Source organism: Zootoca vivipara, chromosome 4, assembly GCF_963506605.1.
Source record: "Zootoca vivipara chromosome 4, rZooViv1.1, whole genome shotgun sequence".
Lineage (NCBI taxonomy): Eukaryota > Metazoa > Chordata > Lepidosauria > Squamata > Lacertidae > Zootoca > Zootoca vivipara.
This window is the reverse complement of record NC_083279.1, coordinates 58,498,855-58,524,169: the sequence shown is the minus strand read 5'-3', so window position 1 is coordinate 58,524,169 and position 25,315 is coordinate 58,498,855. Positions and strand designations below refer to the sequence as shown.

General features: G+C 40.5%; 1 protein-coding gene across 1 annotated transcript in view; it reads left to right on the top strand.

Moving 5' to 3' along the window:
* Positions 1-25,315, top strand: part of ROBO1 (roundabout guidance receptor 1) — a 577,320-nt gene that overhangs the window by 512,318 nt on the left and 39,687 nt on the right. Inside the window, exons 11-20 of the mRNA XM_035116286.2 lie at positions 621-792; positions 2,000-2,205; positions 7,718-7,799; positions 7,940-8,108; positions 8,212-8,378; positions 13,421-13,542; positions 14,456-14,687; positions 16,412-16,533; positions 20,022-20,193; positions 23,523-23,720. Of these exons, the coding sequence (XP_034972177.1) occupies positions 621-792; positions 2,000-2,205; positions 7,718-7,799; positions 7,940-8,108; positions 8,212-8,378; positions 13,421-13,542; positions 14,456-14,687; positions 16,412-16,533; positions 20,022-20,193; positions 23,523-23,720 (1,642 nt within the window). The remainder of the gene's footprint in view (positions 1-620; positions 793-1,999; positions 2,206-7,717; positions 7,800-7,939; positions 8,109-8,211; positions 8,379-13,420; positions 13,543-14,455; positions 14,688-16,411; positions 16,534-20,021; positions 20,194-23,522; positions 23,721-25,315) is intronic.

The following is a 25,315-nucleotide window of genomic DNA, read 5'->3' as shown; positions in this document are numbered from 1 at the left end:
GTTGGGAAAGATTAAAGGCACAAGGAGAAGGGGACGACAGAGGACATGTTTGGACAGTGTTCTTGAAGCCACCAACACGAGTCTGACCAAACTGCAGGGTCAGTGGAAGACAGGGGTGCCTGGCGTGCTCTGGTCCATGGGGTCACGAAGAGTCGAGCACGACTAAACAACAACAAATGAAAATGAGAGCACCCCTAAACATTTTTAAAGGAGAAAAAAGCACTGACAATTATGAATAATAAGCTAGACTGGTTCTACCTAATACCATCCTTCCCTTAAATATATTGGCACTTTTAGTTTATGTTCACAGTTGTACGTTAAAAGCATCTGGTAATTAGCACTGGGTCTGCATATATCCTTGAGTAGTGAATCAAAAAGAAGTTCAATGGGGTATTCCCAAATAAGTGTGGTAAGCATTGCAGTCTTAGATATGTTGTTGTGGCCCATGGGAATCCAAGTTTCAGTGTTTAGTCACATCTATCTTGGGTGGTGGACTGTGTTGCAGCATCACTTTTGTATCTGAAAAATGGTCCTATAACCTTCGTAATATAGGGTATTCTGAATATGAAAGCTAATCAATCTAACTTGCTGATTTCCCACTTTTTCTCCTTATATTCCAGAACTTGCTTTTTTCATACCAACCTCCTCAGTCTTCCAGCCGGTTTTCTGTCTCTCAAACGGGTGACCTCACCATTACAAATGTCCAACGATCTGATGTTGGCTATTATATTTGCCAGACTTTAAATGTTGCGGGAAGCATCACGACAAAAGCATACTTAGAGGTTACTGATGGTAAGGTGTTTATTTTAACATTGCTTATAATGTAGCAGCATGGTAATTCTAGTGTGGTAACAACATGATTTTAAGTTTATATGCTTTCTACTATATAAGGTGTTATGTAAGGTGAAAATTCATTTGATTGCACTACACATAAATATGATTTAATGTGGGAGAGACATTACTTGATAAGATTGTGTTTTTGCTTAGGCAATTGTAACTTAAATTTACCTTTCAAACTATCAAAAACTCATAGTGTGTTGAATCTTGATGTCTTGAAATGAGCTATACTGTAACAAAACTGAAGTGTGGTTCAGATGTCAATCTTCTTCTGATAAACCATGACTTATCAGATTAGGAACAAATTGTGTTCCTCTTCTCACAGCTCAGTCTCCCCTCATGTGCCTTACATATCTTCTGGTGAAGATAATCTGGTTTCTTAAACCACAATTTCTCGTGATATCTGAAGTGGTAAGATGTAGCAGAAGAGCCCCAGAAAACCTGGATATAAAACTAGGATCAGATCCTGGTTAATTAGACATAACAGGAAACTGTGGCATTGAAAAAATAGAATATCTTCACTATATGGGAAACGTGTGACACGTGGCTTTTCCTGAACTGCACCTGTTAAGTTTTATTGTGACAATTATTTCAGTTCAAAGGTGTCCCTCCAAAACAATAAGAACGCTGCAGCATCAGTCAGAAAATATAGCGCTTTTTAAGTGGAGCTAGATTCCACCAACTGATAATGTTGTATAATAATTTTAATGAAATCTGTTATTAGTTTGCACACATATCAAGAAACAAATCAACTGGCTAATCATTGAAAAAGTTAACTCATTAATGGCATTAGAATAATCTAGATGAAGGAGGCTGGATTAGAGAAAGGGGCATCTTTCAAAGAAGGCGGGAAGTTTTGTCAGAGTTTTTTTTCTTTTCTAAGGTTGATGGAGACAAGCATTTGTCAGGAAGAGTCAAATGCAGGAAACTGCCTTTTCTCCTTAAAAAGATATTGCTGGATATTAACACATATTCTGTAGTTGAACACCATATTATTGTCCCCTGAATATCGCATGTGCTTTACTTTAATTACTTATTTAATTATCTTTAGTTTCTTGTAAAGCCTGAAGCAACCACTGTTGCTTAGATGATTAGAAAATCACTTCCAGTTGCAGAAACCTTTTCTCCTTCCCTCCCCCTTCCCTGTTGTTTCTTCTGCCAGTTATTGCAGACCGGCCTCCCCCTGTCATTCGACAAGGCCCTGTGAATCAGACTGTCGCTGTGGATGGTACTTTAGTACTCAGCTGTGTGGCTGCAGGCACTCTAATGCCAACAATTCTCTGGAGAAAGGATGGTACCCTCATCTCCACACAGGATTCCCGCATCAAGCAGCTGGAAACTGGTGCATTACAGATTCGATATGCCAAGGTAGTTTGAAACTGAAACCACACAATTCTTTTTACTTTGCTTCTCTTTGGTGCTTGCCTTGAGGCCCTGAACATTGCAGCCTCTAATTTTAGAATTAATGAAATGTTAAATAACTGTATTAGTATCATCTTTATTTGATTCTTCGTGTCTTGAGATAGCTTATTCTGCATTCCCAGAGTACCTTACATTATAACAGAGCCACTGGCAAGTTATTTCAGTTTTCATAACTACGATTCTTCTAAGAAGAATTAATTTAGAAAACTGTTTAAACATAGAAGGTGGGATGGTGGTGCAACAATGCTTAGGAATCTTCTTTTGTGATCTCCATGAACACGGTCTTAACAGTGAGTCCATAAGTGACTGTAGAGGCCAATTCTAGATCCGCACATCCTTCAACAGTGGGGACATAGGTTTCCACGTGGGAGTTGATCATGGTGAGGGTTTGCCGTACGTGCCTTCCTCTTATGTTTCTCCCTTTAGTCCTAGTCAGGCATCCCCAAACTTCGGCCATCACGATGTTTTGGACTACAATTCCCATCATCCCTGACCACTGGTCCTGTTAGCTAGGGATCATGGGAGTTGTAGGCCAAAACATCTGGAGGGCCGCAGTTTGGGGATGCCTGGTCCTGGTTGTAACCATAAATGTTTTGAATCCCTGTTTCACTTGCTAGGCTAGCAGGCATGTGAACAGTAAACAAGCTCCAGTGTTTTCACATAACATGAAAGCTGTACGATTGTATTGTTTCAAAATATTCTCTACAGTTCATTTACTATAATTTCTCTACTAGCAGTTATCCCTATTGTCCTCATGCTTCCTGCTCCATTTTTTTACTACCTATACATATGCAGGAAAGATTAATAAATTAAAATAACTGAATACAGAGCTGGCTTCCGGAAGGTTTATGGAAGCATGCTTGGTCAATGTGTTACTCCTTTGAGACAAGTTGTAGCAGAATGGTTTGCGTTTTTCCAAGGAATACGAACACCTGTTTTTACTTGCTAGGTGTTTTGCCTTAGGATAACTTGGTTCATGTAGTTAGGCCAAATGTAAAGACATCTTTTCATACAATACATTACCTGAAACCATGTAGTTACCTGCCCATGCAACTCTTCATGCCAGCACAGAATTACTGAAATCTTCCATTTGGTGGTGGTGTTTTTTTAACTTTTAGATTGACCTTTTTAGAGTGGTTTAATCTTTAGTTGTGTGTATTTAGAGGCAGTTTCAGGTGGGCTTTGTCTAGCGTTTGACGTCAGGTGATTATACTGTATGCTGTCTGTGTTATCCAAATCAGTTCCAAAAACATTTTCAGCTTCAACTGTGGATGTTAAAATCTTGCAATAATTCATATGAACAAGCAAATGGAGCAAAAACTAACATCAGATTATTATTTCTGTTGTTATCATCATCAACATTTTTATTATTTTATGGTGGAACTGTGGAATTTTCTAGCATAGTGACTCAATGGTGTTTTTCCTCTCTGAAGAAACCTGTGATATAAGCAATTTTAGGGGCAAAGGGAAGCCCCTAATTCTCCTGCAAGCAGTTTAATTGATTAAGCATCTTTCTTACCTTTTAATAAAGGATGTGATATCATATGGAATTTAAAATATCAGTCCTGAGCAGCAGTGGAACTAGACTTCCCTGGGTGTGCCATGGGCATAGAGGGTGACATGACGCAGCAAGAGGGCAAGCACACAAACTTCCAATCAGTCTGCTTAGCATGGGATGGAAGGGTGACATGGGGATGCAGCAGAGCAGGCTCATGCCCTTCCAATCAGCCCAATTGGTCTGATTAGAAGGCCGCATGCCTGTTTCATTCTGATGCCCGGCTAGCCCCGCACTGCTTTGCAAGGCTGGGATGTGGGATCGGACTCACAAAGCTGGGAAAAACCTGCACCCGGGGCAATAGGCCCTCTCGCCCTGCACATGCTCCACCTCTGGGTCTTGAGGTCATCTCCCAGCCCACTCCATGCCCAGAAACTGCAATTCTTTTATTTATTCACAGGAGTAAAAATGACATTCAAATAATTTGTCCTTTAACGTGATATGCAAATGCACTGTTGCATTGTTCTTGTAGTAGAGTCACATCACACTCTCCTTAGCAATAGTTAATATTCCTGTAGGATTTTTTCTGCAGGGTTTACCTAAAAAATTTCACAACTCAGCATTTTAAAACTTGGCAAGATTTACTTATACCATTGTTTTATAAATGGAACCTAACCTCTAGGAAATTATAATCCTCTATCGTTTCCTCTAGCAAACATAGCACGTGCACACCCTCTTCTGGGAACTGCTGCCTGTTTACTAATGATAATAATGAAGCTCATAGAAACAGAAGCTATCTCATGGGATGTAGAGGGGGACAGGAATGTCACAAGGCTATGCAATTTTGCCTCTCTTTACCAGAGAAGTAATTTTTCAAATTAATTTTTCTTAAAGATCTGATATAGCTTCTGTCTACAGGCAATTTAGGATCTGACCTGTGTGTTAAAAGGCCACATGTTAGAGAGAAGCTACATGCACAGTGAAGACTTTAAGGTTTCCTAAGTAAACATCCAGTAAGCATTGTGAAATTTACCGTAGTGCTTGGAAATACACCCAAACAGTCCTGTGGAACGCCCTCCCAGCAGATGTCAAGGCAATAAGTAACTATTTTACTTTTAGAGGACAACTGAAGGCGGCCCTGTTTAGGGAAGTTTAATGCTGTACTGTTTTAATATTAGGTTGGAAGCCGCCCAGAGTGGCTGGGGAAACCCAGCCAGATGGGCGGGGTATAAATAATATATTATTATTATTATTATTAAGCATGTAGTTTTCAGAGACATACATAATTAGGTACACCAAAATGATTTTCTGAGCTTGGTAAGCTGTGCATGGATTGGCCCTCCTCAATTCTTCACTGTCAATTTATTGGCAAGAACTCAGCCTAATCTACCTCACAGTGTTGTTGTGAAGGACAGCTCTGTACACAGCTTTGAGCTCTTAGGAGAGAAAGTAACATACAAATACTTACAATGCAGCATTCACAGACCATGTAACGCAAAATAAAGAGGCACAAAGACAGTAAAAGCAGCTCTCCCCACTTAATTAACATTTCACATTGCTGATCAGCAAAGTTTTCCAACCTTGAAAACAACAAAAACAAAGGTTTTCTGTGCATGTGCAATTTTGCAGTGTTGGTTACGGAACCACCTCTCACCCTAACCTACCTCACAGGGTTGCTGTGAAGCTAAAATCCAGAACTCACTGACTATGGAGAGAGAAATAAACATGCACAGAACCAGGAAAGCATATCCCATGCTTTAACGGCAAAATTGTACATTTCTGATATTTTATAGCAACCCCTCCAAGTTTGACAACCTTGATAAACAATCAGAATTACTCAGAGCACATGTAGTTCCTAAAATCAACAAAGCAGCAAAGGAATCATATGAGGGAACTATTTTGAAGTTCCCCCACTTCTGTCTTCAGAACTACTGGGTCTCAACTCTATAGTTACCCTGAGTATGAGTCAGTGGTGGTTGCTGGTGCTTCCATCCCCTCTTCCGGAGGCTGCAGTAAGCAACTTTTTACGCACACACACAATAACCCAAGCAGGTGCCTGCAGCCACAGATCAGGCACCTGTGAGCTTCATGTATTTGCTATGCACCATTTTCTGCCTCACTCCTTCAACATCCCCGACTGGTGGATGTCTGACTCCTTACTGCTTCATCATTCCAGCTCCTTTCCAAAAGCTGGAGAACTGCAAAACAGCTTTCTTTTAAATCATCATATGTCCACATCTAGCACAGCTGAGAGCCAATTTTGTGTCACTGAGACCAGGCAGCCTGCACTAGGGGCAGCTAGGTCGAAGATAGCTCTGCCTAGTCATGGCCAGCTGCTGAGGCCTGGGCACCGGAGACAGGCAGCTTCTCAGTATTGCACCCCTCCTGGCACAGCTGTACCAATCTCTTGGTTCTGCTGTTAATAAGAAACTATGGAGGACATTCTCTTATGTTACTTTAAACCCCCATCCTGCACTGCTCTCTTCTACTAAACAGATAGTCACACATATATACCTTTTTGCAATCAAGCTCTATATAAATTTTATATGAAATAAATCATTTTATCCGATTCATACATCCCCCACCAAACACACCATCAAAATGTTGTTCCTCTCATCCACACACTGCTAGAGACCCATTCATATATATAGTCACATGTCCCACATATCCCTAACCAGATAATACATACCCACTGAGCAGCTCACATTTCCATACATGGGCACGTACACAGAAGTGTCAATATAGTGTGGTGAAATTCCCTGAGAGAAATTTCCCATCCCTGTCCCAAGTGATTGGAACGGACATGTGAAATGGAAATGAAGATGGATATGTCAGAAGCTATATAGCTATACATGATTCTGGGTAACTTTCTAGATCTGTAGGGTCTTTTCCTAACCCACTTCTAAAGATCATATTTAGAGCAATGGTGGGAAAACTGTGGCCCTCCTGCTGTACCACAGTTGCCATAATCTCTGGCTGTTGGCCAGAGTTTACGGGCTATCCATATAGAAAAACATAAAAGTTCGTTTCAATCTCTGTATCTAAAGAAAGCATATCATCTGCCAGGAGACCAGAAATAGGTTATAGATAAAAGGGGATGATAAAATAAGCCTGCTTAAAAACCTTGCCTTGTATGAGCTTTGAAAATTCGAGAGAGAGATCTGCCTGATGTCTTTGTGAAAGGAGCCATGGAGAGGAACTGAGACTACTGTCAAGAGTGCACCTGTGGGCAGAAGCCTGATGTGAGCAGGGAGCCTGGAGCCAGTAGCTGTGTGACAAAGCAAGTAGTTAGGACCAAACCAAGTGAAAGAATTAACGAGCGAGCTAAAAATAAGGACCAAAGAATAAAGCAGAAGTATGTGAGAATTCAAGAGGACCTTGTTACTTGAGCTGGAACAGGAAGTCCTCTTATAACTCTTCGTGTCCAGGAGGGTCGAATCATTAGACAGAATGGTTGGGAATCAGTCCACACCTTGAGACATTAAGCTATCTAGGCAGATGCCACAACATGACTCCAGAAAAGCCGCATACATGTTATTGTCCCCATCAACAGAAAAAGTGTGCTAACACACCATGTCACATTGACTGATGGTGGAGAGGTATTCCCCCTAGCAAATTCCGGTGTATCCAAAAGGACTACAAATGCGCACTGAATAGTTGGACTATAGACAACCTTATCCCATATATCTCCGCCCAATCAATGAGGTTTTCAGGGACCACAACAAATAACGTAATGAAAATAAAATATTTTAATCCTGTATTCTATGGTGAGTACAGAAGCCCAATTAAAATTTAAGCTCAACCATTGCATTTTAATTTACTGTAATTGATTATCACTTTCTTCTAACAAATTTTCATTTGGGGGGACTTTGGGTGAGTTAATGCATATTCATTTGGGACATCAAATCTTCTGTGTCTCAGACTATTTCAAATATTTTTCTTTCTCCCCCCCCTTCCCTTCAGCTGGGTGACACTGGTCGGTACACGTGCATTGCCTCCACCCCAAGTGGTGAAGCATCATGGAGTGCTTACATTGAAGTCCAAGGTAAATCTGGATAGAGGAGAAACCATAAAAATAAGTAATTACAGTCTAATGGCTCTCTGATTATGTAAGAAATGATATACACTAATATGAGCACACTGATGAGCATATGTAAGCTTTGAACTTTTATCACTCTTCACTAGAATTTGGAGTTCCAGTGCAGCCACCAAGACCCACTGACCCTAACTTGATTCCCAGTGCACCATCAAAACCTGAAGTTACTGATGTCAGCAAAAATACAGTAACACTATCATGGAAGCCTAATTTGAATTCAGGTGCAACTCCAACCTCTTATATAATAGAGGCGTTCAGGTATTATGTCTTTATGTGATCTGGTTGTGCTTATGTTTTAGGTTCTTAAATCACAGGCATGTACTAACCTGTTTCTGTGTGTGTGTGTGTGCTTTATCCCTAGCCATGCAGCTGGCAGCAGCTGGCAAACCGTAGCAGAAAATGTGAAAACAGAAACATTTGCTGTTAAAGGTCTGAAACCAAATGCAATTTATCTCTTCCTTGTGCGAGCAGCCAATGCATATGGAATTAGTGATCCCAGCCAAATATCTGACCCAGTGAAAACACAAGGTAAAACATGTATTTAAGACTGAACTAAAGACAATCATTTGTTTAGATATGCTTCACTGAAAGGAAACAGAAAAGAAACACCCATTTTAGGAAATAATGTCAATACAGTATCTGCTCTTGTTCTGTATGCAACAATAGATAACAAGGCTGTCAATCAAAAAGGGGCTTAAAGCTGAGGAAACAACTACTGTATATTCACTATAGCAGATCCTACTGAGAAACAAACCACTTTTTAATCTAAACAGTTTATTTCTGGGCAGTAGCCTCTGTAGCTTCACATCAAATCAAAATCTGAATAAGTACACGGTTCTCTCTGAGAAAATGTGCCAGCAGTTACTAGTTTTCAAAAATCATCTGTTTCTTACAATTAAAAGTTAGGTGCTTTGCTAGCTAAACATGAGTTGTCGTGAAATCAAGTCATTCACTTGCCTTCCAGCATAATGGGGTGGGGGAAACAAGCCCCAATGCCAAAATACAAAATACAATGGCATTCAGTACCATTTTATGAGATATAAAATATAAGCAGATGCTTTTAAGGCTGAGTGAGAACATTAATTCATCTACCCTAGAATTCTTTATTTTTATCACTGGCTATCCAAGGACTAAGGGCAGAAGTCATGGATTATTTCAGAACAGACACAGTATTAAGTAGATTTTTGTCTGCCAAAGTTGTTTTTGGGGGTGTACTACTTCAATACTACTTTTAATTCAGAAGATTATTCCAAACTTTGTGTTCCACTAATTGAACTATATTTGACCCACTTGAAATGTTTCTCTTTGTATATAACAACATTTTTATCCACTTGGATCCAACAGAACTTCCACACATGCAAGTTGCACCCCCCCATTTTCATGAATTCCCCTTTCCACTGTAGACACTCAAACCACATCCATTGCTGCGCCAATTATAATAGCTTGAAAATATGGAAAATGTAGGAGTACTGAACATTACTGGAGAGTAATGTTGCAGGCACAGAAGCTTGTCTCTTTGCCTGCCAGGTAGTTGGAGCTCCAACTGCCCAGCAGGTTCAGAGGCAAAAAAAAGACAGCGTGCCCTGAGCTGGAGGAAGATGATAGATAGAGGCACTTCAGTTCCTCCTAGGCTCTGTGTTTATTTCAAAGCTGCAGCGGAAGATCAGGTACAAGACCCCAACCCTTGGGAGATGGGAGTATCTTGGCAATCACAAACTTGATTGGCCAGCAAAGCCATCCAAAATATTTCCCAACCCAATTTCATAGAATCATAGAATCATAGAGTTGGAAGAGACCACAAGGGCCATCCAGTCCAACCCCCTGCCAAGCAGGAAACACCATCAAAGCATTCTTGACATATGTCTGTCAAGCCTCTGCTTAAAGACCTTCAAAGAAGTAGACTCCACCACACTTCTTGGCAGCAAATTCCACTGTCGAACAGCTCTTACTGTCAGGAAGTTCTTCCTAATGTTTAGATGGAATCTTCTTTCTTGTGTTGTTGTTGTTGTTTAGTCGTTTAGTCGTGTCCGACTCTTCGTGACCCCATGGACCAGAGCACGCCAGGCACTCCTGTCTTGCACTGCCTCCCGCAGTTTGGTCAAACTCATGTTCGTAGCTTCAAGAACACTGTCCAACCATCTTGTCCTCTGTCGTCCCCTTCTCCTAGTGCCCTCAATCTTTCCCAACATCAGGGTCTTTTCCAAGGATTCTTCTCTTCTCATGAGGTGGCCAAAGTATTGGAGCCTCAGCTTCACGATCTGTCCTTCCAGGGAGCACTCAGGGCTGATTTCCTTCAGAATGGATAGGTTTGATCTTCTTGCAGTCCATGGGACTCTCAAGAGTCTCCTCCAGCACCATAATTCAAAAGCATCAATTCTTCGGCGATCAGCCTTCTTTATGGTCCAGCTCTCACTTCCATACATCACTACTGGGAAAACCATAGCTTTAACTATACGGACCTTTGTCGGCAAGGTGATGTCTCTGCTTTTTAAGATGCTGTCTAGGTTTGTCATTGCTTTTCTCCCAAGAAGCAGGCGTCTTTTAATTTCGTGACTGCTGTCACCATCTGCAGTGATCAAGGAGCCCAAGAAAGTAAAATCTCTCACTGCCTCCATTTCTTCCCCTTCTATTTGCCAGGAGGTGATGGGACCAGTGGCCATGATCTTGGTTTTTTTGATGTTGAGCTTCAGACCATATTTTGCGCTCTCCTCTTTCACCCTCATTAAAAGGTTCTTTAATTCCTCCTCGCTTTCTGCCATCAAGGTTGTGTCATCTGCATATCTGAGGTTGTTGATATTTCTTCCGGCAATCTTAATTCCAGCTTGGGATTCATCTAGTCCAGCCTTTCGCATGATGAATTCTGCATATAAGTTAAATAAGCAGGGAGACAATATACAACCTTGTCGTACTCCTTTCCCAATTTTGAACCACTCAGTTGTTCCATATCCAGTTCTAACTGTAGCTTCTTGTCCCACATAGAGATTTCTCAGGAGACAGATGAGGTGATCAGGCACTCCCATTTCTTTAAGAACTTGCCATAGTTTGCTGTGGTCGACACAGTCAAAGGCTTTTGCATAGTCAATGAAGCAGAAGTAGACGTTTTTCTGGAACTCTCTAGCTTTCTCCATAATCCAGCGCATGTTTGCTATTTGGTCTCTGGTTCCTCTGCCCTTTCGAAATCCAGCTTGCACTTCTGGGAGTTCTCGATCCACATACTGCCTAAGCCTGCCTTGTAGAATTTTAAGCATAACCTTGCTAGCGTGTGAAATGAGCGCAATTGTGCGGTAGTTGGAGCATTCTTTGGCACTGCCCTTCTTTGGAATTGGGATGTAGACTGATCTTCTCCAATCCTCTGGCCATTGCTGAGTTTTCCAAACTTGCTGGCATATTGGGTGTATCACCTTAACAGCATCGTCTTTTAAAATTTTAAATAGTTCAGCTGGAATATCATCACTTCCACTGGCCTTGTTATTAGCAGTGCTTTCTAAGGCCCATTTGACTTCACTCTCCAAGATGTCTGGCTCAAGGTCAGCAACCACACTACCTGGGGTGTACGAGACCTCCATATCTTTCTGGTATAATTCCTCTGTGTATTCTTGCCACCTCTTCTTGATGTCTTCTGCTTCTGTTAGGTCCTTACCACTTTTGTCCTTGATTATGGTAATCTTTGTACGAAATGTTCCTTTCATATCTCCAATTTTCTTGAACAGATCTCTGGTTTTCCCCATTCTATTGTTTTCCTCTATTTCTTTGCATTGCTCATTTAAGAAGACCCTCTTGTCTCTCCTTGCTGTTTTTTGGAAATCTGCATTCAGTTTCCTGTATCTTTCCCTATCTCCCTTGCATTTTGCTTGCCTCCTCTCCTCCGCTATTCGTAAGGCCTCGTTGGATAGCCATTTTGCTTTCTTGCATTTCCTTTTCCTTGGGATGGTTTTCGTTGCTGCCTCCTGTATAATGTTACGAGCCTCCATCCATAGTTCTTCAGGCACTCTGTCCACCAAATCTAAATCCTTAAACCTGTTCCTCACTTCCACTGTGTATTCATAAGGGATTTGATTCAGATTGTATCTTACTGGCCCAGTGCTTTTTCCTACTTTCTTCAGTTTAAGCTGGAATTTTGCTATAAGAAGCTGATGATCTGAGTTACAGTCAGCTCCAGGTCTTGTTTTTGCTGACTGTATAGAGCTTCTCCATCTTTGGCTGCAGAGAATATAATCAATCTGATTTCGATGCTGCCCATTTGGTGATATCCATGTGTAGAGTCGTCTCTTGTGTTGTTGGAAGAGAGTGTTTGTGATGACCAGCTTGTTCTCTTGACAGAACTCTATTAGCCTTTGCCCTGCTTCATTTTGAACTCCAAGGCCAAACTTGCCAGTTGTTCCTTTTATCTCTTGATTCCCTACTTTAGCATTCCAATCCCCTGTAATGAGAAGAACATCCTTCTTTGGTGTCATTTCTAGAAGTTGTTGTAGGTCTTCATAGAATTGGTCAATTTCACTTTCTTCAGCACCGGTAGTTGGTGCATAAACTTGGATTACTGTGATGTTAAAAGGTCTGCCTTGGATTCGTATCGAGATCATTCTGTCATTTTTGAGATTGCATCCCATTACAGCTTTTGCCACTCTTTTGTTGACTATGAGGGCCACTCCATTTCTGCTACAGGATTCTTGCCCACAGTAGTAGATATGATAGTCACCCGAACTGAATTCGCCCATTCCCTTCCATTTTAGTTCACTGATGCCCAGGATGTCAATATTTATTCTTGTCATCTCATTTTTGACCACATCCAGCTTACCTCCACTCATGGTTCTTACATTCCAGGTTCCTATGCAATATTTTTCTTTACAGCATCGGACTTTCCTTTCGCTTCCAGGCATATCCGCAACTGAGCGTCCTTTCGGCTTTGGCCCAGCCGCTTCATCAGCTCTGAATCTACTTGTACTTGTCCTCCGCTCTTCCTCAGTAGCATGTTGGACGCCTTCCGACCTGAGGGGCTCATCTTCCAGCGTCATAACTTTTATATGCCTGTTGTCTTTGTCCATGGAGTTTTCTTGGCAGGGATACTGGAGTGGCTTGCCAGTTCCTTCTCCAGGTGGATCACGTTTAGTCAAAACTCTCCACTATGACCTGTCCATCTTGGGTGGCCCTGCATGGCATAGCTCATAGCTTCTCTGAGTTATTCAAGCCCCTTCGCCACGACAAGGCATTGATCCATGAAGGGGCTTCTTTCTTGTAGTTTGAATCAACTGCTCCGTGTCCGCTTCTCTGGAGCAGCAGAAAACAACCTTTCACCCTCCTCTATATGACATCCTTTTATATATTTGAACATGGCTATCATATCACCCCTTAACCTTCTCTTCTCCAGGCTAAACATACCCAGTTCCCTAAGCCGTTCCTCATAAGGCATTGTTTCCAGGCCTTTATTGACCCTTGATTTATTTCTTGGTTGTGTCCCCATTCTATCTTGGATGCAATGCAAAATATACACTCAGTGGTACAATCAAACCTGTTTTTCAAGTCTCTGTCATATATATTTTGAGGTTAACAATAGTTTGTTGAAATTGTTACAGATGTTCCACCTACAAGTCAGGGTGTGGATCACAAACAAGTACAGCGGGAGCTGGGTGATGTTGTTCTACATCTCCATAATCCCACAATCCTTTCTTCTTCCTCAATTGAAGTTCATTGGACAGTAAGTAATGCAAAAGTGCTAGTAGCCTGTAAAAAGAATTTTCCCAAATACAATAACTCTGAACAGATGTTGATAAGCTGCCTTGGAGGCATTAGGAGCATTAATTGCTATTCATTAATAAGCTGGCTATACACACGTGCACACATACACTGGTTGGGTTGCATTCTGATGTCGTGTTCAAAGAAGCATCATTTGCAGTTTGCTACATTTTTCAGTTCACATATTTTCTTCTTCTTAAAGAGACTTTAGTGGTTCTTATAATAATAGAATCGTAGAGTTGGAATGTACCAGGGGTCATCTAGTCCAACTCCCTGCAATGCAGGAATGCAGAATTCTTCTTCTTAGAATTTGTAAGTGGACCAGAACAAGGCAGCCTTAAACAAAAAAAAAACCCAGGAATATGTTTTTTTTAAGTGTGTGGTGAGGGGGGGGGCATACAATAAGATTGAAAATAAAAGCTTTGGGAATAAAAAAAAATATATACAATGCATCTTCTTTTAACTTGGATCTCTTATGTTTAAAACAAACTCTCTGCCCATGTCTCAGGGAGCTTTGAATTTCTATTGTCCAATGTGCAACAACAACAACAACAACAAAAACAAGTATTTGAAATGAAAGGGACTTTCAACAACAGTTTGCAATATGTCACAAAGGCCTACTGTTCAGAGAAAAATAAATAAAATCCCACTGGGCAAGTGCTATCACTTCAGTGTTTTTAAAGTAGCCTATTAGACCACAGTCAAACAGAGCTGTGCTGCCATTTGATGTTAGTAGTATTAAACTACCAAGAAATAGGGGGAAATGAGCAAGCTCCATAATTTTCTGTGACTGAAAACATGTATTGGCACCTAAAACTGTTTATACTTGATGCTTACTAATGTATTAATATGGCTGTTCTATCTCCACGTTTAAGGTTGACCAACAATCCCAATATATTCAGGGATATAAAATTTTGTACAGGCCAACAGCTAGTTCTCAAGGAGAATCTGAGTGGTTGATTTTTGAAGTAAGGACACCAACAAAAAACAGTGTTGTGATTCCTGAGCTCAAAAAAGGAGTGAACTATGAAATCAAAGCTCGACCTTTTTTTAACGAGTTTCAAGGAGCTGATAGTGAAGTGAAATTTGCCAAAACTCTGGAAGAAGGCAAGTAGCAGCATGGCTGTCTTCATATTATCTTTTTGAATTACTTTTTTGCCTATTTCCCCCTGATGTATTTATGGCTTGATTTTCTTTGAAGTGTATTTTTTTATTGGAACTCAGCCCTCTGTCACGAAAGAGAACTGTCAATGCAAAGGGCTGATCATTATGTGATTTGTTTGTTGACACAGAAGTAAATATTCAAAAGCATGTGAATGGGAAATCCCCTCAAAGACATAATAGGAACTGTGATGTTCCCCTCCATCTCTTTCTGTTAAGTTCATGGTCTGGTCACAAATGACTTTGTTTCAAATTCAGACACTTGAAAAACACTGTCTAAAGTAGATGGCAGACACCACTGTAACCATGAAAGAGTTGCGGTTTACATATTAGGGGACTTCCTATCTTCACTAGTTACAATAAGAGATTTGAAGATGATGAATGAAGACAATAAGCATGAGTTAAATTAGCAACAGGCCTCATTCCTATTGGTATGTGTTATAGATAAATATGCTCAACAAACCCCCTCTCCCCACCCCACCAAATGTGATTTCAGCTCTGTGCAATGCCAAACATAATGCCTGATATAGGCAGAGCTAGAGTATGTGGAATTCTAAGTGCTGAGTGGGAAGTGGTTGATTGTGATGGATCTTCTGAGCCCATGGATCTGGAAACAAAACTTTTGATGTGTGGAATGGGTCAGTGTAAGACACAGTACCTTTCTGCCCCTCCAGTTTCTGATGTAGTCTTTCTCTGCAAGGTACATTCTTCTGCACTTGAACTTTTTCCTAGTAATTCCAGGGGCCAATAGAACAATTTCCTTGTTGATCATGAAATAATCATTCTATACAAACCCAAAAGCATTTTGTGGTTCTTCTGTTCTTTCCTTTTGTAGGTCTGTCCTTAGACCAAGAATAAGAATGGGCACCCATAGCTAAATTGCCTGCCTGTTTTGTTTTGCTTTGGGGTCAGTTCAAATGTTTAATTGGAGAGCTTATTTTGTATCCAAATACAAACCAACATATGAAGGATGAACAGTGTGGATTTTCTTGTACAGCTCATCATGTGCACACTGGCAATTTGTGATCATTAGAAGCTGGATCATCATGTTAAACTTCTGTAACCACTGTTTGTGCACTTAGTTTGTTTTCTTTTCTTATACAAAATCAACAAAGCTATAGGGGTTTTAAATAGGCCTCAGATGTTGTCCGGAGTTGTTTTATTACTTTTATTGTAGTAGATTTGTATACTCTTTCTTTGATTTACAAAAACTCAGTTAATATTTGAGGTATTTGGATCATCATGTGTTCACTTTATCACATCAGCCTTTGGGAAATAGTTTGTTTAACCCCCTCCCCCCAAAAAAGATTGTCAAAGCATCTTGTTGAAGAAACTTTTCAAAGCCAATATTACATCTTGGCTTTCAAAGCCCATTTGACCAGATGATACCACGGTACAAATATTCTTCATGAATCTTCTTCAATCACTTATTGAAATTACCGTACTTTTCCCGTGTATAAAACTAGGTTTTTTTACTTTAAAATAAGGTTAAAAATCTGGGGGCGTATTAAATACGAATAGTGCATATGCCCATTTTCTAAATTTGGGGTCCCCAAAAGTAGGGGGCATCTTATACACAGAAAAATACATCTTCATTAAAAGCACTGCTCAGTGACAATGAAACTGAAAAAACAGCTTTAATCAGAACCACCCTTTCTCCCCACAAACAGCTCCAAGTGCTCCTCCACAAAGTGTTTCAGTAACTAAGAATGATGGAAATGGCACTGCGATTGTAATAACATGGCAACCTCCCCCAGAGGAGACGCAGAATGGGATGGTTCAGGAATACAAGGTAATATCTAGTTCTACCTGGCATATTATTGGCAAGCTATTGACAGAGAACTTGTTTGTGGTTTCTTGGCTCCATCTGGTGGTAAAAAGCAGACCATAATAAAAGGATATGCCCGTATCTTTTAAGTCTGTTTGTTTAAAATTTTCATATATGCATTTGTATAGTACAAGTAAATAAACATATTGATGTGCAATCAGAAACCTATAAAGTATGTTAATTCACTCTCAAACTGCTCACCTTTTACTTTATAAGAAAACTGCAGGCGTAAATTAAAAGAGAATAGTGTCTGTATACAGCATATTATGACAGCAGTAAGTTATCATAAGAAATGGACATACATAAGAGTAAGCCAAGTGTAAGATTTTGTCATTTTAGGAATATGGGAAATTTACTAATTTTACTTCCAGTTTTAAAAATTTTTTATTGATAAGAACATGGCTGATGTGAAGATCTTTGGAAGCACTAACATAACAAAATTTTAAAAAATCCTTCTAGTAGCACCTTAGAGACCAACTAAGTTTGTCATTGGTATGAACTTTTGTGTGCATGATACCTAAGGTGCTACTGGAAGGATTTTGTTTGTTTGTTTGTTTCGAATACGGCAAACCAACATGGCTACCTACCTGTATTTGGGAGCACTGTTAGGAAATCATGTTACATTCTTTCATATTTCTAATTTGATTTTATCTTACAATGTTTTCAATTTATTTCCACTGCTGCCCCCCATCCCTTCTAGTCAACTTCCTTTCTCCAGGTCAGGTATTCTCTCCTCATATTTATATCCTGCCCTTCCGGAGCAGGGAGCAGTTGACAGTGCTGTACCACATACACATAAGGACACACTCTCTCTCTCTATACAGTATATATATAATTTAAAACATTATTATACAACTAGAAATGAAAACGCAATAGAAACTTCATTAGTATAATAGTGAAAGCAAAAGTGATAAAGTCAGCAAGAAAACTTGGTTGCCTTCCAAGCACATGAGTAAATAGAAAGGTTTTTTTACCTTGTGCTTATTAAAACACCATCTGGAGAAATGACATGGTTTGTTTGCTGGTCTCTGGCTTAGCATTTTGTGTTAACCAGACCAATGCCTGAGACGCTAATGAAGACATATACAGGTTTCTAGATGGAATGTAACAACTTATTCACTAATCAAGTGACTTGACTCTAGGACAGTGATGGCCAAACTTCACCCTCCAGCTGTTTTGGGACTACAATTCCCATCATCCCTGACCCCTGCTCCTGTTAGCTAGGGATGATGGGAGTTGTAGTCCCCAAACAGCTGGAGGGCCAAGTTTGGCCATCACTGCTCTAGGGGGTACATTTTTAAAATGAACTATCTAGAAATTCCTCCAGAATTCTTTGCCCGCAAATCCAGAAGTCTCCACAGCAGATTTTTTGTTTTGTTTTCAAGATTTGCCACTAGTACGTTACGTGCCAATAAAGGAAGGACAGCTATTAATCAGCAATGTATAAGGATGTAAGATGAAGGTCTACCAGACTTGCATGTTGAGTGTTCTACTTTATGGAAGTGAGTCGTGGGTAACTTACACCTGCCAAGAGTGATGTCAGTGCCTTCCATATGCACTGCATCAGGAAGCTTTTAGGCAGGCATCCCCCAAACTTCGGCCCTCCAGATGTTTTGGCCTACAACTCCCATGATCCCTAGCTAAGAGGACCAGTGGTCAAGGATGATGGGAATTGTAGTCCAAAACATCTGGAGGGCCGAAGTTTGGGGATGCCTGCTTTTAGGCATCACATAGCAAGTCTCAAACAAAGATATGTTCTCCAAAGCCCACATTCCCAATGTGCACTTCTGTCTCAGCAACCTCTGTGCTAGTTTGGTCACATACACAGGATGGAAGATGGCAAGACCCTCAATGATGTGCTCTACGGGGAACTGGCATTAGGCACTAGGCATGTTGGCAGATCAACTCTGTATTACAAAGATGTCCGCAAATGTGACATGAAGGCTGGCAACCCCTTGCAGACGATTGCAGCACCTGGAGACAGACAGGTTGTGTACTCACAGCAGTGACCAGAGAAGGAATGATGGCTGGGAGGGGTGCAGAGGGAAGAAACACCACGGCGCACCCATAGTTGCAAAACCAGATGCCTTCTTCTGCCCCAACTGAAGTAAACCATGTCTCTCCCAGATCAGTCTCTACAGCCACAGCAGGCGTAACCCTCCAATGGTTTGACTTTACAAATGAAGGCATGCTCTCTCGCGACAGGCAGATGTGAACAACTACTTAAGGACAAAGCAATCTCAGATGAGAATTCAAAGTCTGAGATCATCCTTTATTATAATAAAACTAAAGATTATTTTATCACCTGTGACCAGATGGTTTCTACATAGTTGATCGAACAGCTATGGGTGGTTGTTGTTCTTCCCTCAGGTATAACATAAATTGCCTGCTTTTTTTGGAAGCTGAAGATAGCCAGCTTTCCAAGGATGTCAAGAGAGGCAGCCTAAGGTCTGTTAAAGCACACCACAGCAGACACCAAGAAAAGGAAGAGGTTTCATATGAACATAAGAAGAGCCTTGCTGGATCAGGCCAAAGACTCATATAGTGCAGGATCCTGTTTTCACAGTGGCCAATCAGATGCCTATGGGAAGCCTGCAAGCAGGACCTGAGTGGAACAGCGCATTCCCTACTAGCGATTCTCAGCAACTGGTATTAGTAGCTGTTGTCAGGGAGGCATTGCTCACCTGTCTTCTGAACATCCATGTGTTCTTTTGAATGCCAAGTGCTCTGTGAAGGGTGAGGCACAGGGAGTTCAGCGCAATGCAGGAGCACCCACCATGGCTGACTGTGCTGAGCTCTTCATCCATCTTCATCCCTCTCCCTTATTCAGCCTTACTCAGCAGTGACACTCAGTGTTCAGAATGCAGGTGAGCTATGTTGTCCTGCCTGTGCCACGTGCCACAGAGAGGCATACTTACTCCAACAACAATATAGTTATCATGTCTAAGAGCCTATTGCCCTACATGAATTTGTCTAATCCTTGAAGGGTATGAGTTTAAGGAAATAAATAATTAATGTGGTATATCCTTATAAAGAACGTTGTTCATTCATTTGAGTCTGTTTAGAGTGTTACAGATGAAATTGTATTCTCTGCATACCAGGCAAGGAGTAGAATAACAGTTTACTAATGCAATGGACCTTGGGGGAAGCCATGTATTATTTCCCACAGTTGTAGACTATTGAATTTTGCTGCATTAATACTTACCATATGGATAGTTTTGAAATTTCAAAAATAGAACAAAAAGTGTTGTATATTATCAGGTAACCTTACTCAGATGGCTTGTTTTTAATAGTGTTTATATCAGTTTATTAACAGCTTTTACAACGGAGCTATTAACTTGGCTAAATGCAGCTTGCTATGTAAATCAGCGAATGCCATATGGCATGTTTCATTTCATTATTTATTTATTTCAAAACGTATGTGCACATGAGAGTTGCATTTTTCTTTGCAGGTCTGGTGCCTTGGCAATGAAAGTCGATACCACATAAATAAGACAGTGGATGGTTCCACATTTTCTGTAGTAATCCCGTCTTTAGTGCCTGGTATTCGATACAGTGTGGAAGTGGCAGCAAGTACTGGAGCTGGAGCTGGAGTGAAAAGTGAGCCACAATTTATTCAGTTAGGTAAGTGATTTGTAATACTTCCTGCTTTGTTTTACATTTAGTGTTTGATGTGGGGCAGGGGAAATCCAGATGTTCTGCATTGTTTTAATCAGATGAGGCAAGAATCACTGAGTGAGTTGAATTTGCTTCTGCCAATAAAACTCTTTTCATTTTGGAAGCGTTGCAGAAACTCTTCTTCCCATCCCAGCCCATTATTAGGCCAAATTTAAAGGCTGCTTATAACCTTTAAAGCTCTGAATGGCTTGGTACCAGGCTAGCTTCTCCCATATGTATCTAGTTGAACCTTAAGATCCTGTTCATAGGCCCTGCTTTGTGTAAAACCCTGGAGAATGAAGTGAGGCGAGTAACCACCAGGGAAGAGTGCCTTTTCAGCAATGGCTTCAGTAGGGGAATGATCATTCCAACGAGGCTTGCATACAGTCTTTTTGTGATCTTTTCAGGGCACTAGAAAACCCTTTTTTAAAACACCCAAGCCTTTTAAGCCTATTTGTCTAGGCTTTTGTTTTTTTATATCTACTTTCAATTTTGAGGATGAGACAAGTCCTGCTTTGATGTTGCATCTTCATCTTTATTGTTTTGCTATTTGTTTTTCATTTGTTTGTTTGTTTTACTCGTTTACTGTAAGTCACCCATAGAAACTGGTTTGATGGGTAAAACAGCCTGATAGAAGGGTTAACAGCTTCCCCACTTCAGCACAAATAAAAAAGCTATTAGAAGGCTGATGATGCAACTCCCAGTGTCTTGTCGAATTCAATTCAGATTGACAGTGACTTTCTCCCTCTGGAGAGGCATGAGACCTATTAGAATTGAGGCAGAGTTGTGTTCCAGACAGTTCTGGGGTCTCTTCTGGCTGATGGGTCTGGTGATGCTTGAAACCCTGACTAATCTGTGGAGCACAAGTGCTCACTTCCAGTTTGTTGAGCCCAGGTCTATTGCGGAGCTGAAAGCAATGAAGCAGGTTAGAAGATAGCTAGAACACAAGTGGAAGAAGATTCCAGATTAACACAATGGGAAACAAGTGTGTGCTCATTGTTGAGCCTATGCTGTGGTGTGAAGGAAGTGCAAAAGACTTATCTTTCTGCCTCTATTGAGTCTTTGGTGTCTTGCCCAATGGAGATTTATAAAGTACTGTAGTACAGTGTTTCTCAACCTTTTTTGGGCCAAGGCACACTTGTTCCATGAAAAAAATCACGAGGCACACCACCAAGTTAAAAAATTTAACTCTGTGCCGCCCTATATTGACTATATAATTATGACTGTAAGAAACACTTGCCAATTGCTGTGTTGGTTGCAATCTCCTGTAATAAGGCTTCACAAGCTGCTGATTTCTCTGCCAGCACAATCCTTTGCTCAGCAAGTTTCAGGTTGAGCTCATCCAGCCAGCTTCTTTAAGTTTGTCTAAATTTTAGTTTAGTTTGTCTAAATTTTGCCACGACGTGCGGCGACGAGAAGGACGATTTGCATTGTCACGTGCCTGGCGGCCGCCAATATATAGCACTGACCCGCCGGAAAGGAAGCCGGCCGGGTCACGACGCGGGCGCTCGCCCCGCGTCGTGACCCGGCCGGCTTCCTTTCCGACGCGTTAGTGGTATTTATTGGCGGCCGCCAGGCACGTGACAATGCAAATCGCCCTTCTCGTCGCCGCACGTCGCGGCACACCAGCCAGCGAACAGTGGTTGAGAAACGCTGCTGTAGTACATACTCTTTCACTTAAAACAACAACTTGCTTGTAAATTGTTTGGTGACTTTTCTTAATGGGAAGTGATATAAATTTAATAAACCTAACCTGAACCTCACTTAACATCATCTTCAGGTGGGCTGCTGCTATTTGTAAAAAAAAGAAAAGAAGAAGAAGCAAGCACCCACCCACCCAAAAAAACCACAAAAACATTTTAAATGAAATGTGTTGCACATTGATCTAATTACAATTTTGCTTGGCACTTATATTTCAAATGACACACAGTTACTTTTTAAAAACCTGGAAAAACTGCTCCAAGTGACTTCAGTATTGTCACAAACACCAACCTTTTAGCAGGAAACTGGCAGGAATGGTTTCCCCTGAGGCTAATCTTGGGGAGGCGATTGTGCTTCTGCCAAAAATGCTGTGAGTACCCTTCCGTAGCTGGGTCATCACTAAATTATGTACATTTGGGTGCACCTATAGAGAACAGTAGATGATGCATTAAATAACTGATTGCCGATTGATTTCCTGTGGCTCTTTCAGTTTTGTGCACCAGACAGGTCTTGAGGCACCTCATTTTGCCAATAAATTAATGTTTCTCACAAACATATTAACCTGTGTGAATACACATCATGCATTTATGAGAAGCTTCACTCAAATAATTATAAATGTTAAGTGTATTATTCATGCCTTAGACATCCCAAGAGAATGAATACAAGCAACTCCTTGAACTTTTATTGCTCTAACAGCTCCCATTATGAGGTGTGATTTGTGAACTAATTAGCATGCCTTTCATGGTGATATGCTAGCAACTGCAAGTATCTGTACTCCCTGATGTTCTTTTGTGCTTAAAGTCACAACCCTTGCACTGGACTGACTGTACAGAGACCCACTGGTGATGTTGCAGGGGGCTTTTTTGCCCTTTGATCCCTGAGTGACTGTTACAGTTCAATTGTGATCTTTTATACAGTTTCCACATTAAGTTATTGTGAGCATAACAAATGTTGAATACTCTATATCGATTGTGTTACAGTCCTGAAAAAATTCCAAGCAAAGATATTCCAAGCATATTTACATAAAGTATATATCTGTTTTTGGCTTGGGTATGTTGCATACATGCGTATTTATATAGCTGTTATCCTACAATAAGCAAGCTAAAGATTGTCGGTGGGTTTTTAATGTTGTACACTTTATAATTCAGAAGTGTTCTTCCATGAACTGCCCTGAGACCTCCGGGTGTAGAGCGGTATATAAATTCAATAAACAAAATAGTAAGTGCTCTCCCCACCAAGAGTTGGATTCTGAGATATAGTTGCTAAACTGAACATAAAAAACCCTGGGATATAGGAAGATTGCATACATATCAGGTTCTTCGTAAGGTTCAGTTAGTATCTATTTGTTGAAGATTATAAATTGTGGAATATTCAATGTACTATAAAGTTTATGTGTCAAGCCAAACAGGCATGGCTTTTTTATACGTGTGTCTACAGGGAACTGTGCACATTCCCAGAGAACAAATTGAATAGATGGCAGAATTACTTTCCAGACTTCATCTGACGGGGGAAAGCTCAAATATCATGTAGCGTTCAAATCCTGTGACATCAGTGCCTCATATTTTTACTTTCAACCTTTGGGTATGTTTCTTCAGATTCTCATGGAAACCCTGTGTCACCAGAAGACCAAGTCAGTTTAGCCCAACAGATTTCAGATGTTGTAAAACAGCCAGCATTCATTGCTGGAATTGGTGCTGCCTGTTGGATTATCCTTATGGTTTTCAGCATTTGGTTATACCGTCATCGAAAGAAACGCAGTGGACTCGCTAGTACTTATGCTGGTATCAGAAAAGGTATTTTTTGTACCCTTTTATAATCTGAAGTATTTGTTATTTAATTGAATTTATAGGGTGATAGCCAGCATTGGCCTTACTCAGAAGAGACCCATCTCTTTCATTGGGTCTATTTTGAGCATGATTTAGTTGGATATCACACATAGTCTCTGTCAGACACAGACTGGTTATCAATAAATGAAAAACCAAATTAATAACTATCCTGTGAGATTTAATACAATCTATCCTGTGAGATTTAATTTAGGCAACGTTAAATTATATATACAATGTCCTGGCTCAAACTGAATGGTATTTTAAAACTTCTTGAAAAATGCTTCCATTAGGTGGTTGTGGGATTTTTATTACTACATAACAGTTATGAAGAATGTACCCTGCCTACCTTGATTTCAGCACACAATGTAATTTATAGAAGGTTATTTTAGATAACTGGACAGGTTGTGATGGCATGGATGAGAGAAGACATCTTATAGGTATCTTTAAATCCAGAGTTAATAAATGTATAGGTCAATCTTTATAGCAACTTTATTTGTGGCTTTAAGGCAGTGCTTATCACCCCACGTGTTTCAAAAGATGCTTCCGCTTTAGCTGAAGCTTTTAGAAAGTCATCAAGTGCCGCATATTGAAGATATTATTGGCCTCAACATTGTAAAGCAGGAATGACAGTTAAAGTTTATGAAATAGGTCAGAGTCTTCTCACTGAATGGAAGTCATAAAAATATTCCTGGGTGCCACCGCTATGTGAAGAGTCAGATGATGCAATGCACTTAGTTTTCCAAATTTCACTGGAAGGTTAAAACCAAGCAAGATTGGATTCTGTTAAATGACAGGTGTACTCATTTGTTAAGAATACGGAATCTACCAGCATTACTTGTGTTGTATTAATCTGGTATCTAGAAGTTTGTGCAAAACCAGTCCTCAGCCCAGGGCCACATGGAATTGGTGCATTTACCTTACTGATGAGATGGATTTCCATGTGTTGGTACTATAGCTAATGGTGAAAGCCAGATCAGTTGGACACCTTGTGAACCCATTGAAACAAAAATTGGAAGTCTGGACAAGGTTTTATTGTTCTTGATCTCAGAGCAGTTCCTCTTCAGTCACTCTACAGTGTTCAGTTCCTTGCCCAATTTCTCTTCTCATCCCTATCTGAAGAGGAGGAGACAGTAAGCTACAGAAAATGGGCTTGCTAGAGACAGAAAAATAGGAGATGGGTGAAAGTACAGGTGGAGAGAAGCATCAAAGAAGCCAGTGCCACCACGATACAAAAATATGTATCCAATATGTATCCTCATGATTTTTACAAGGGATGCATCCCAGCCATCATAAATGGTTTCTATGGATTGCATTGTAAAAACCACTTATATAACACATGCCAGAGATTGTGACAACTGCTGCTTCTGCGATTTGGAAACGATGCAATTTGATGGTGGCTTGGGGAAAATCCTGTCTAAAGTTCATGCAAACACAAGAGGAACCATTTTAGAATCTTATTTCTCCATTACTCCATTTTTCATGCCCCACAGCAGCCATTCTGTGACTGGTACGCACAGCCTTTTTTTCAGAGTGCTACATGTGCCCAAAATGTTGACAACCCC